Source organism: Garra rufa, chromosome 19 (assembly GCF_049309525.1).
Source record: "Garra rufa chromosome 19, GarRuf1.0, whole genome shotgun sequence".
Taxonomy (NCBI): domain Eukaryota; kingdom Metazoa; phylum Chordata; class Actinopteri; order Cypriniformes; family Cyprinidae; genus Garra; species Garra rufa.
Genome location: NC_133379.1, coordinates 43,384,123 through 43,398,578, shown reverse-complemented (window position 1 = coordinate 43,398,578; position 14,456 = coordinate 43,384,123). Strand labels below are relative to the sequence as shown.

General features: G+C 35.7%; 1 protein-coding gene across 1 annotated transcript; it reads left to right on the top strand.

The window, feature by feature from the left end:
* Positions 1-7,792: 7,792 nt before the first annotated feature.
* Positions 7,793-10,838, top strand: LOC141292185 (uncharacterized). Its single transcript, XM_073824138.1, has one exon. The coding sequence runs from the start codon at positions 7,799-7,801 to the stop codon at positions 9,344-9,346; it is 1,548 nt and encodes a 515-aa protein (XP_073680239.1). The 5' UTR covers positions 7,793-7,798; the 3' UTR covers positions 9,347-10,838.
* Positions 10,839-14,456: the final 3,618 nt, after the last annotated feature.

Sequence of the window (14,456 nt, the reverse complement as noted above, 5' to 3'; positions counted from 1 at the left end):
GTACAGCCGTTTTTGCACACACAACTAAAAGGAAGGTACAAAACATGAAAATGACTTTTTTTTATTAATTACTCTTAGGGATTTGATTAAATATTCTACTTTATATATTCTACTACTACTAGTAGATTCTAAAGATTTTTTTTTTTTTTTTTTTTTTTAAACAAACATCCTTAATGCACAGCAGTTCATATTACCTTTAGAAAAACAATAGGAACTCAAATCATTTAAGAACATTGAGGAAACATTACAAGTAAAAAGCTTTGGCCTAAAAAATGTACATTGCTACATCACTGGTGTACCTTTATTTGTAAAGGGCATTTGACCTTCTTTGCATGTTCACTTTGTAAACATTGGGTCAGTAATTCTGCAGCAATGTAGGACGATTTTGAAGTTAGAAGAGAAAATGAGAAGGGAGTTTTTCGACATGCCCTAACTGTCATAAACAGGAATACACACAGTTCACGCAGAGCTAGACCAAGATTAGCGTTTGTGGTTAAAAAGTAAATAAATTGTGTGTGTGTGTGTGTGTGTGTGTGTGTGTGTGTGTGTGTGTGTGTGTGTGTGTGTGTGTGTGTGTGTGTGTGTGTGTGTGTGTTTTTAAACAAATTGTTTTATTAGATAAGACCCTTAATTCCTGGGCTGGGATCATTTAGTGCTCTTTGACGCTGCATTTAAACTACTGCAGTTTGGAAGGGGGTGAGTACATTATCTGTAAGTTTTTGTTGTGGATTAAGTGACTACTCCTTTAAATCCTAATAAAAATTCTGTAGAAAAGCCTTTTATATGTAACATTTATACATAAAATATTAAGCCAGGAACAAATAAGACTGAATAAATAAAAAAAACATCTGACTCTCATGTGTATATTCTAGAATAACATGTTCATATTTCAAAGAAATAATACCACCCCTGCTGAAAAAAACAGCTAGCAGGCTGGTTTCAGAGGGGTTTTGTCCACTTTTCCAGCCTGGCCAGGCTCTTAGCTGGTCAGGCTGAGAAACCACCAGCTAAAACCAGCCGGGCAAGGCTGGGGGACCAGCTAAAACCAGCCAAACAGCCTAGGCTGATTTTAGCTGTTTTTTTTTTTTTTTTCAAGCAGGGCCACGAAAAGCAGTTTTCAAGTAATTCTTAGTATAATCCCGGCAAACACAGAACGTTTTCCTAACGTTCCCATGTGGTTCCCATTTGGTTGTTTTTTTTCGGGAACCAAATGAGAACGTTCCCTGTAGGTTCTCTTTTTAATAACCTATAAAGAACGTTCTCAGAACATTCCCTGCAGGTTATTTTTAGCTTTTATTTTATAACCTAAAAAGAACCTTCCCAGAACGTTCCCTGCAGTTTATTTTTAGGTTTTTCTAAGAACGTTCCTGGAATGTTCCCAGTAGGTAGGTAAAGAAAACTTTTCAGGCTAACCAACAGGGAGCATTCTTGGGAACGTTCTGGGAACCAAAAACTAACGTTCCCAGAACGTTCTGGGAACCAAAAGAAATGAGACAAATCTTCAGTTTGATGATCACAAAAGCAGCCATTTACATTAAAGTCATCAAAAATAAACCTTTATTAAAAAACGCTTTATAGGATATGGATTTATCATTTTATAAGTACAAACACTATTATTTGACTTTGAGCTCGGTCAGGGAAAATGTAACTGTTTTAAACACAATAAGATGTAGCACAACCTGAGAAAAGTGCCTAAAACCCTTCATAAACATAATAATCCCAGAAGGAATGGCCAAAAACAATATCAAATTCTCTTGCTGTTATTTAGGATTTTATGGTGACAAAAATCCCACATATTTAAAAGGCATTTCTTTGTCAATAGCTGACTAGCCAAAATAATACAATACTTTGCCCAGTTTTCAAAGTCGATTTAATTTTCTACAGAATCTCTTTTAGTGCCAAATTATATAACTATGTGGGGCGAAATTATGCTTTTTTAAAGTAAAGACCACGCTAAAAGACATTGTAGGACCGTCTGGAAGGAATCTTTTCCACCTCATTATTCTCGCGCCTCTCCTCATTCAGTCGACGCCAGTCCTCAGGAGGAGCCACACATATTATTTAGACAGGGATCAAACACACTTTATTCATTTGTTTAAGCCACATTTTACAGGCTTCTTTCTGTATTGTTTTCATCGACTACAGCGCGACTTTTCTGCGTCGTTTCTGACGTCTGACTAATGAAATAAACATTTAGTGCTGCTGGAAAGAAGTTTGGAGATCTGTGATGGGAATCTATCTTAAGGTTTGAGCTTTTTTTTTCTACTCTTCTGACATATTGTTAGCTACTTTACATGGTAACGTCAGACGTTATAATACATATTAATGTAGGTAAATATTAATAGTTTAATTTTCTGCACACAAAACTAGTATTTAAGTTGTAATTGCTTGATTGCAATGAATATACTGTACTTATTAGAAAATAAAACTATTTAGATTCACATGGGCATGCTGCTGTGGTGGTTCATGAAGATAAGTAGTGTTTGTTTTTGTATTCATGTCATATTGAGAAAATAATTGTATTATCTTTAAGTTTAACACTTTTAGCACATCTCAACTCAAATAATCTGTTTCTAATGGCAAACACTTAGAATAAATTGAGATTATCCTCTGACTATGACTGAGTGTTGATAGTCTGAGGTTCATCAATATTAACAGCTACTGAAAAGACTCCTTTATTTAATCTCAATAGTTCCTGTCCTCATTTATTATGCTGATGTCTTCAGATCTTCTGTAAATTGCCATTTCAAGCTCAATTCATTGGTGTCAAGAAGGTAGGCAATTTGTTGCTTACAAATATGTACATTAATTTGTGTTTGTGCTTTCAAATGCTTTTCATGCAGTTCTTTACTAAGCCTACTTTTCTAGCAATCTTCCATTAATTAAGAAACAATTCCAGTGTTGATATTCAAAGTCAAAACCTGAAATATAAATTCTCATAAATTGCATACTTTACATATTGAACCATCTCTTTATGTATTTTTTTAAAGAGAGTTTTGTTAAGTTAAGTTTCTGGGAGAGAACATATTTCGTAGAATTTCTGAGATTTACAATGCACAAACCAGAAACAACAATATCTGCCGAATTGACAAGGGTTGGCTATTCACAAAACCTAAAATATCAATTTTGTTTACATTTTCGTTTTTGTGTTTCAGTAGAAAAATCAGCATTACGGATGTGACCGTTCTGAAAGCGGAATTTATCGGACTATGGAAATGCGTATCAAATTCTTTAAAAAGTCTAGTAGTAACTAATTGTCAATCGTTTAAGCCAATATTGAACTAATAAATGTATTTAAAAAAATTTGACTTTTGAATTATTTGTTAATAAACTAATGGTTTCTTGACGGCTGCCTGATGAAATTCACAGTGCTGACTCTGGACAAATGTTTGATCGCGCATGCGCCTCCCATATGTGCATTAACATTCTGCGCAAATACTTGAATATTGGCCAAAAAATTTACATTTACTTAGGTTAGTGATAAAGTTTAGAATTTGCATTCAAATAAATCTCAACCAGTCTACATCCAAGACAAGCATGACCTATAAATTGAAGACTGTTTGACATTTCTATATGATCTAACAGACCAACACCGCAACGAATTGTTGATCATTTCTGATCAAGATTAAACGGATGCAGCTGAAAAAAAAAAAAGTTTTAATGACTTGCTTATGCATTAAATAACTAAGACACAATCCAGGTTAAGTAAATTATGTTGAATATATTATAGGCCCGCCTACTGTACAAATATTTATAAAATAGATTGCGAATGAGATGGCGAATATAAGACGACAGGCGGCAAATGTTTACTTGTGAATGAACCACAAATCATATTGTACTTGCTTCTTAACCTTAAATACCTTATGTCAAGTACTTGTATAGTCTGTATTGTCTTAGGTTATGTTGTATGTGCAGTCAACTATTCTGAGTTTATGTATGACAAGTACTGTATATGTATTTTAGTAAGTTAGATACGTACAGAAAAATTGCTCTTACGTCTAGTGTTGTATTTTTATATTAATGTTTATTTATAAATATTAAATTATTCATTATAAAATAATATAATATTGACAATGAACATTATATGACATTTCAAATAGGTTTTATTCATATAGTTTTTATTATAAATATTTTTTTTCCTTCAGTCCGCCTTTGCATTTCTGACCCACACAGCTCCACGATGTTCTCGTTGAGAATGCAATTTCTGAAAATTTAGAATGAATCAATTTCTGAAATGTTGTGATAGGGAAAGCTTGAAACAGGTCACAGCAGTGTAGAAATAAATGCTATCAGGCTATCGGTCATCAACGTGTGTGCCAGTATGCATATGATTTAATATAAAGCGTCCGTAACGCTCACGTCCATAATGCATTATTATGGCTGATAAGAGCAAAGAATTGAGATAGGCTGTTGATCATAATAAGCATGGCCATAAGTTGGTTTTGCACAGAATGTTTCGAGTTAATTGCATTAGTAATTACTAAATGAAATAAACTTAATCTTTAAAACATTACAGACATGACCCAGCTCTGAAGCGTCCTGACGTAATAAATCTAGCCCTTATAAATCCAAAAATCATCGTTTAGACAAATTGAGTTTATCTACTTTACAGACAGGCCTCCATCTTTCTACAAAGAACTTTCTGTTGACATAAAAAAAATGGGCAGTCTTTGATCGCTCATTTGAAACCATCAATTACCATTGAATGAAAATGTAATTTTACTATAGGTGCACCCCTCATGTGGTGGAAAAACAATGATTTCCTTCAAATTTATATTAAAGCACATTGATGCAATAAAATACAGACCTAAATGCACAACTTAAACAGGGGTTTAAATGCACAGGCCCAAATACTGGTAACCGTACGCTGCACTGTTTTACTGATGAAGAAATTAGTTCGCTATTTCACCACGGAAGAGTGAATGTGGTGAACCTGACAGGCCAGGAAGTTCCTGCTTATCAGGCAACCATTACAGAAGGAAACTTCAAATTTAATCATCATTACTTAAAATTGCCACTACTAAATTTCTTGCGGACTGGCTCATTGTTCTAAATGTGTCTAAACAATCGCAAATTAATAACACAAGATGGCGCTGATGTCATTATATTTCCTTCAATAGCTACATGTTTCATTGTGTATATATATAAATATATTCAGACTTTCGTTCCATATATTAAGACATTCATTGTATGTATGTATGTATGTATGTATTTATGTATGTATGTATATATATATATATATATATATATATATATATATAAAGACTATAATTTTATATATTCTGATTTCATTCCATATATTCAGACTTTTATTTGATATATTCAGACTTTCATTGTATATATATTTGGACTTTCATTCAATTTATTCAGACTTTCATTTTATATATTCTGATATATATTGCAGACACAATTTTACTGGTTTTTGAGACTATTAAAAAAAAACTATTTAACAGCTATATTTTTTTATTTTGGCAGTTTAGCTCCTCCCACACTGAAATTCTTTATCAGTGAAGTTCCTCCAATTGCAGTTCAGCTTTAAATGCTGGAAGATTCCCATCAGTTCACAAGTAAAGACGAGCATCAAATCATTGTGAAGAGCTGAAATCTGTAAAGACTGATCCAGTGATCCAGAACACAGCAGAATGAAACACACTGAAGATACTCAAGAACAAATAGGTTGGTGTTTATTCTTCATTCATGATAAGTGATGCAAAATTCTGATGTTAGTGACGTTGGAAAACTTCCATTAGAAATAAAAGAAATAAACTGGTTATGTTATGTTAGCCTATAACAAGAAAATTAAATGTAGTTGGAAAAAAACGTTTTGCAGCATAATCTTGGATAAAATTGTTGGTAAAAGCATAATTCATAAAGCATAAAAAAAATTAAAAATAATCCCGATTATCATTCTGTCACCCTCATATTGTTTCAAACCTGTAGGAGTTTTTCTGTTAAACATATTTTGAAGAATATTGGTGGCTAGTTGCTGGGCCCCATTGACGAAGTAGTATGACAAAAAAAAAAATACTATGGGAGTTAATGGGGAAATAGACATTTTTGTTAATGAACATTCTTCAGAACAAATAAATTCATATTGGTTTAGAACAACTTGAGGCTGAGTCATTTTAATGGTCATTTTTTTGGTCATAATGTGAACTATTCCAGCTACTATTATAATAATGTATTTGTCTGGGTGTGTACGGGCCTGCAGGAGAATGGAATGTACAGACATTGCAGAAGTCACATATGGTGGACCTCATATGATGAAGCTATATGATTTGTTTTAACATTAGACAAAATATATGTTGAGGCACACTACAGTAACTAGGCCATGTTCCCCTAGGGAGGCCAGGGAAAGGAAGAACTTATGTTAGGGGCCTATACTTCCCTTCAAAGGCAAAGCGAAATAACTACACATTTGGTCAAAATTGAGTTAAGGCTTAAAATGGACTTTGTGACAACTGTTTTGTCTTGTGGCAAAGTCTCCTGGTTAAATTTTGTCCCAGAGAAATGAGAGTGTTTCAGAGAAACAAGAGTGTCAACATGTTTGTCTAGCTGGTGTAAAAATTTAAAGGCATTTTTCTCAGTTTCAGTGTTCGCGTAGTTACTGCACTTTGCCTTTGGAGGGCAGTATAGCTAGTCCATGGTGGGGAAGAACATCTGTTTATAATAATAATGGTAAATCCATTCAGTTTGACATGTGTGCGTGAGAAGGCAGGTATAAGAACCCTGCCTCAACCAAGGTAAGTTAGTTCTCTATGAATGGCTCGGCTTGATCGTTTCGGCAATTCTTTTTGGTATCAAAACCTGAGTCTCAAAAATGTTTCTTCGATTGAGGAAGAGGGAAACCACCACAGTAACTGTCCCCTTAACTTGCTGCTAGCCTTAATCTCAGAAATAAATGAACTCTCTAGTCTTTTAGTAACTGGTCCTTAAGTCATAGTGTATGAAATCTATTCAGTAATTTATTTTTATTACCAAATTTATAATTCTATAAATTCTGTCCAACTTAAAATATTTCTAAAATTAAGTTCCCCTGGAAATTTTCCACACCTTTGCAACCCTAATGGTTCACCTTGATGCTGAAGAACGTTAATGTTAGAAAGCATTGAGCACAAAAAAAGCTAAAATATAGAGTTTACAACATTGTTATTTTTATGTTTTGTACACAAAATCGATAACTCTCCCAAAAATTAAAATTCTGCCTTCATTACTCCAAATCTGTTCATACTGTTAAGATGCAAAGATCACCTCGGCCTTAGATTATTAACGTTTCACTTTTAAACATCACTTTTCCTTGATCTGGACAACTGTGCATCATTACAATGATTGAAGACTATCTTCGATATTTGATCAATGTTTTTCGATACAACTGTTGCAGTGACAGATAATTATTATTTGTGTCAAGAGTGCAATATAATAAATAAATCCGTATGTGTGATTTGATTCACATTCAGTCACGTCTGCAGAGGTTTATTTGTGTTACCATAGCGTCAATAAGTGTTTATATTCAAAAGACATGCATTGAGAAATATTGATATATTTACACAATTTGAAATCTCTATTTATTTTTCACTAATTTAGGTGATTTAATTAGCTTTTCTCTGGTTGGTCTTTAAAATATAACTTAAGACAAATAAATGATAGTTCTCACACACAAAAATGTAATTTGTTTCTCAGTCATACAATTAATTTATAAAAACACCGCAGTGAACAACAGCAGCTGTCTTATATCTGTTATTACACTGGGACTAACTTTCATATTTTGCTCTTTAAAATGCTTCTTTTTTCAGACCTGATGGAGGAGAGCGACGAACTGAGTTCGCATGAGTGGCATCATGTCAAACCAGGAAAAAAAACTTTGAGTCACTCAGAGACTAAAAAGACGTTTTTAAAGAAAAGAATGGCCAAGAAATCTGTCTGCACTCAGTGTGGAAAGAGTTTCACAGACAAACATAGTCTTAAGTGTCACATGAGAGTTCACACAGGAGAGAAGCCGTTTCCATGTGATCAGTGCGCGAAGAGTTTCTCACTCAAACAAAGTCTTGAGCGTCACATGAGAGTTCACACTGGAGAGAAGCCATTCACGTGTAATCAATGTGGAAATCAATTTAAAGAAAAAGGATCCCTTAAAAAGCACATGAAAATCCACACTGGAGAGAAGCCGTTTTCATGTGATCAATGCGGGAAAAGGTTTGCACAACAAGGAAACCTTAAGGGACACATGAGAGTCCACACAGGAGAGAAGCCGTTTCCATGTGATCAGTGCGCGAAGAGTTTCTCACTCAAACAAAGTCTTGAGCGTCACATGAGAGTTCACACTGGAGAGAAGCCATTCACGTGTAATCAATGTGGAAATCAATTTAAAGAAAAAGCATCCCTTAAAAAGCACATGAAAATCCACACTGGAGAGAAGCCGTTTTCATGTGATCAGTGCGGGAAGAGTTTCTCAGACAAACCCTGTCTTGAGCTTCACATGAGAGTTCACACTGGAGAGAAGCCGTTCCCGTGTGATCACTGTGGTAAGAGTTTCAGACAATCATCAAACCTTACAGTACACATGAGAACTCACACAGGAGAGAAGCCGTACAAGTGTGATCTATGTGAAAAGAGATTCGCACACAAAAATAGTCTTGAGTTTCACATGAGAATCCACACCGGAGTGAAGCCGTTCATGTGCGATCAGTGTGAAATGAGATTCTCAAGGAAAGATGGTCTTGAGTGTCACCTCAGAGTTCACACTGGAGAGAAGCCATTCACTTGTGATCAATGCGGAAAGAGCTTCACGCAAAGAGCACATCTTAAAACACACATGAGAGTTCACACTGGAGAAAAGCCACACACGTGTGATCAGTGCGGGACGAGTTTCCCATACAAACACGGTCTTACTGTTCACATGAGGATCCACACAGGAGAGAAGCCATTCAAGTGTGATCAGTGCGACAAAACATTTCATACGTCATCAAATTTAAAAACTCACCTGGCAGTTCATACGAATGAGAAGCCACATTCCTGTTCTGAATGTGGAAAGACATTTTCACAGCTGAGGAATTTACTTTTACATCAGAAAACTCTGCATACTGGTGTGAGAGAGCACTTGTGCTTTGAGTGTGGGAAGACTTTCACTACAGCGAAACATTTAAGACTACACCTGAGAGTTCACACTGGAGAAAAACCTCACAAGTGTTCATATTGTGACAAGACATTCAGTCAGTTAGGAAATATGAAAACACACGAGAAGATGCACAGCGGAGAGAAACGTCATAACAGGTGTGATCAGTGCGGGAAGAGTTTCTTTTTTAAAGGTCACCTGAAGCTACACATGAGGATCCATACAGGGGAGTAACCACATTTATTTGGGCAAAGCTTCGTCCAGTTACCTTCTTTATTCGCACATATTTCTTTGAATTTTCCATAGCATAGTGGCCAATGAACTTGTGCCATATAGGAAAGAATTTCCCCTTTCACACAGAGCACTGATTCCAATAACATGATATTTAGCCCCTGGAATGCAAATTTTATTAGGGTAACCGAGTCAAAAACACGTATTTAACTTCCCCGGGGGACCCCCACTTCGAAACACCATTGGGCTAATTTTGAGTAGCAATTGGGTGGGTTTTGTTGTAAAAACCTGGCAACCCTGATCCTGACTTGCCATCTACTCATTGGACGCACCTTTACAGTGTTTTGTTTTTAATCTTATGACTTGGTTTTAAAGTTCTAGGATCTCAGCACAAATCAGACAATTCAAGTGGTTCGATTAGAAAATTTGAAACACTTCTACAGACCCAAATTCCACAAGAGGCTGTAAATTTTTCATTTGATACCCTGGCACCAGCCACCCTGAAGTCTAATGAACTAGAAGCTAAGAACAACTTGCAACATTAACACACAAGGACACTTGTTGATAATCCCAAGAAAAGAGATTGGGGCAAGTAACCAAGATTAATGGTCAAAATATGCACATCATGAACATCACATGAGGAAAATCATTAGAGATTTTGGTTGGTGGGCTCCCCCACTCAGGACAGAAACAGAGATTCCTTCCCTAAACTGTTGACCTTCCAGCTCAGAGAACGTACCATTACATTCCCAATACGACACAGAAAACTGCCTATTCATGTATGTATGCATCTAAAATGATGCTAAAAGGACTTAAGAGCAACTAATCATTTCTATGCATAACTTCCTATCATTTATGTAGCCCACACATTTGTCTATCATGTTTTAACCACTCGTTGTGTATGTCCTTTTTGATAACTATTGAATAGCTTAATGGTTTATATTTGTGTTTGGTATGCCTGTGCTTGAAATTGCATTTCTTGAAATGCTTTTATAATTCAATTCTTTGTAAAAATGTATTATAGTCTTGTTATAGATGTCATGTCCAAATTTGACTCTGCAAAGAGCAGGAAAATTGGGACCACGGGACCATTTGGACCTTTGCACCGGAGAAACCTTTTCATAGTTCCTAGAACTATTGGAAGAAGTTACCGCTTTTTGAAGTGTTCGCACAACAGGAACTAGAAACGGTTTTATCCCACAAACTCACTTTGCGGGACCTAATTTCCCAAATAACACATGTACATCTGCAAGATGTCCGTTAAAGATTTCTTGATCTGGAAAGCATCTGTGTACAAACGTCAGGCAGACGTTTGTAAGATGTCAGTGTTACATACATTATAATTCATAAACATCTTTAAGACATTTATTAGACGTCTATTTGACATCTTATAGGAAACATCCAATAGACGTATTGCAGATGAGCAAACTATGTCTTGCAGATGTAAATGCAGACGTCAAATAGATGAAAAGTTGCCAAGTCTTGAACTGTTCAGTTTAGGGAAACGATAAAAAAAAAAAAAAAAAAAACTAAATGGTTCCATTTTACTTTTGTGAGTTATTGAAATGTTTTTTTTTTTTTCCAAAATAAATTTATTTATCTGTCTTCTACTTGGTCTTTTTTTATATACAGGGTGTCTACAGGTTTGACCAAGTTAAATTTAAGACATTTTAAGACTTTTTAATACCATTTTCAAACCAAATTTAAGACCAAATTGAAAGTCCCGCAAAAGTCAAGCACAATGAGGATATTTTAAATTGTTATTTAACTGATTGTTCTTGGGAATATTCAACAGAAAACACTATTCCAGAAGAAGAAATTAATTTCTATTCCATGACAATGTCAAGGCACTCACACACTTTGAATCCAATGTACAAGTAAAATGAGTAGTATGAGTGGGGTTGGACAATACACGGTAGAATATTAAGCCATAAAATGGCATGAATTATAATTCAGATACAGGTCCACACAAAAACAAAATATCTAATACAATGGCATTTCAGCCTTTATACCATTAAAAGAGATAAATAGAGTACATAATTTATTATATTTATTTAAAACGTAAGTATTACTGTCTTAATTGTTTAGATTTTTAGAAAGCACATTAACTTCTTTCACATTTACAACTCTATGTGTTTGCTGCATAAAAACATGGGTCGATACTTGCAATCATTTGACCATAAACATGTGAAAAAAAATGTGGACATAATTCATTCTCCGTCACAAGGGGGCGCTTTAGGAGCGCTGAAATACTACGGTTTCCCTAGTAACAGCTGAACACAATGCAGAATTAACGCTGTTTAATAGAAAATGCCAACGACACGTTTCTGAGGACCGTCGGTTTCCTTCAGATACATTAATAAAGACATAACTGCTGCGTTTTGACTTTGAAACGTGCAGCGTGCATATTTTTTCAGGGACATCATTGCCTTTTTGAAGTTTAATCCAGCCCTATCACGATTCTCATCTTTCCGTCCTCAGCTGTAAAACCTCCTAAATTATAATTACAACTTTTTCTACTTTACAATAGCCTGTCGGGTAGCCGGTTAAACATTTTGGTAGCCCGACTGGAAAACACAACTGGGCTAGCGATTTTGCGAGCACTGATACTCACTCACTCTCAGACACCCATTATGCCATTTCTCCGTTAGCGGTGGCGGTGCAAAAGTCATTGATTTGAGGCTGCTGTTGGCGGGCTGTAGCAAAAGCTAACGTGTTTCCCGCTCTGCATTTGAGACTCCAGTGCTTAAACATGAAGTGGATTAAACATTTTGTAAAGGAATAGCAGGGGTTTGTGAGTTTAATGAACCGCACAGTAAGCCTCGCTGTCATCTTTGGGCACAGCTTTCTGCCACCAATAGAAACTGGAATTTTCAAGCCATTTGTCGCTAAATTTACATTTACCTATATTTCCTTGCCTTGTCTCGAGACTACGCTGACTAAATCCAAATAATCCAGCGCTGGGATCAGGGTTGCCAGATCTGACTGACAGGTTCCAGCCCAAACACGACGTAAAACCCGCCCAAATCATCAAAAGCCGCTAAATCTGGCAACACTGGGGCATTGTCAAACAAGCGCGTGTCTAGCAACAGAACAGATTTAGAGGAGATTCTCCTCAAAACGATAAACTTTTCCTTTTCAAAGTGTAAAAAAAACATTTTAATGATGGAGAAATTCCCTCTAAAATGAAGATTAAAAAATTAAGACCTTTGGATTTAGATTTAAGACAAATTAAGACATTTAAAGGCCTTATTTTAGGACAACGGAATTTAAGACTTTTTAAGGATCCGCGGCCACCCTGATATAGCATTGTAAGATTTGTCTGTAGGCATATTTTGGCACCTATGTATAGTCTCACCCAGCACAATTTTTTCCTGCAATTTTACACTTTTAACTTGATCAAATCTAAAACTTAAGAGGTCAAGTTGATTACAGCAATGGTTTATTGATTTCAGCCTAAATGCAACCAATAAGTTCTACAGCCATATAGTGGCTATTGATATTTTTGATATCTGAAATATGTCAATTTGAAAATATGTCCACAAATGACAAATTAAGGGCTGCTATATGAAGGATGCTTAAAGGGACAGTTCGCCCATTTAAGACATGAAGTTGTATGCAATCCTTATCAGCACTATAGTGTATACACACTGACCCACACTGCGTTCACCTCCCTGGTCAGAGTTCTGGCCACTGGAAGTTTTTCAAGAAAGTAGTCACTGTTATTTTCCGGGGCCTCAAAACTGTGCGTTTTTACGTGAAAAAAATATATGCGTTTCAAAGCTTGATTAATTTACATCACAAAAAACACTCCAGACAAAAATCATACCTCAGTTTTAATCGGCACTATTTTCTTTCCATTTCCATCAAAGAAGATGAGACTATGTTATCTGTTAATATTAAGTTTGTATTTTTAATATTTATCCATCAAATCGTGATTTTATCCATTTCCCGCGAATTTTTGTATAATTTCCCGCGAGATTGTACTGTTGTAAAATGCACATCGTGGTTAAAGGGGACATCCTCAAAAATCATTCACATACACATTGTGGTATATAAGGTCTTTTTTTATGTAAAAACATAATAGGGGCATTATTTGGAGTCAAAAAAACAACATAACTACTCCCAGAATTATGAGAACACTGAAGTGTCCTCATAAACCAAGCTGTCCTTATAGTGAGTAACCTGACATTTTTTCCTCATAAACCCTATATTCAAGAACACACACACACACACACACACACACACACACACACACACACACACACACACACACACACACACACACACACACACACACACACACACTTCCCCTCTCACCTCAGCTACCAGCTTTTAGCTGACAGCATATATATACACACATACATAAAGGGCTGTATGTTAACTTTTTTGTACATAGCACTGGTGCTAACTTATTCATTTCGTTTTCAGATGGAGAATTGTTATTCACGGGGCCATTAATGGATTCAGCAGATTGGTCACATTTTTTGGAAGCTTTAGACAACAATAGAAGCAGCACTGTCATGAAGAAGTTTGTTAAAGCTGTCGAACAGGGGTGCGTTTCCCAAAAGCATCGTTAGCCAACTATGTTTGCAAGTTCCGTCGTTACCAACATAGTTCAACGATTGGGTGTTTCCCAACACCATAGTTCAAACGAACATTCGCAAACAGCGTCACAAACTTACTTGGTTGGAACTACAGCTCTTGACCTGTGGTTAGAAGCATTGTTGCTTCTTAGTAACACATGTGGGCTAAATAAATTATGTTCTTGGTCACAGTTTGCAAGCTAACACGCAGTACAATCTATATCCTCAATTTTATCTAAAAATAAATGCATTTTACTCTATGTATTTTTGTGCGTCCTTTATAAGCGTTGTTTATGAACAGTGCGCATGTGCACAAATGCCTCAGGGGACCCCGGAATATGACGTAAGAGAGAACGCGCAATGAATCAAACATCAAATAAAGCAAATTGACAGGGAACAAAAATAGTAAATTAGTCATTAGGTGCCATGTTCAATATAGCTGCATTTTTGAGAGACCCTAATCAGTTAAATAGCAGAAGTTATTACTCGGTGACGTCATTAACAACGGACCTAAGTTGTTGAACTAA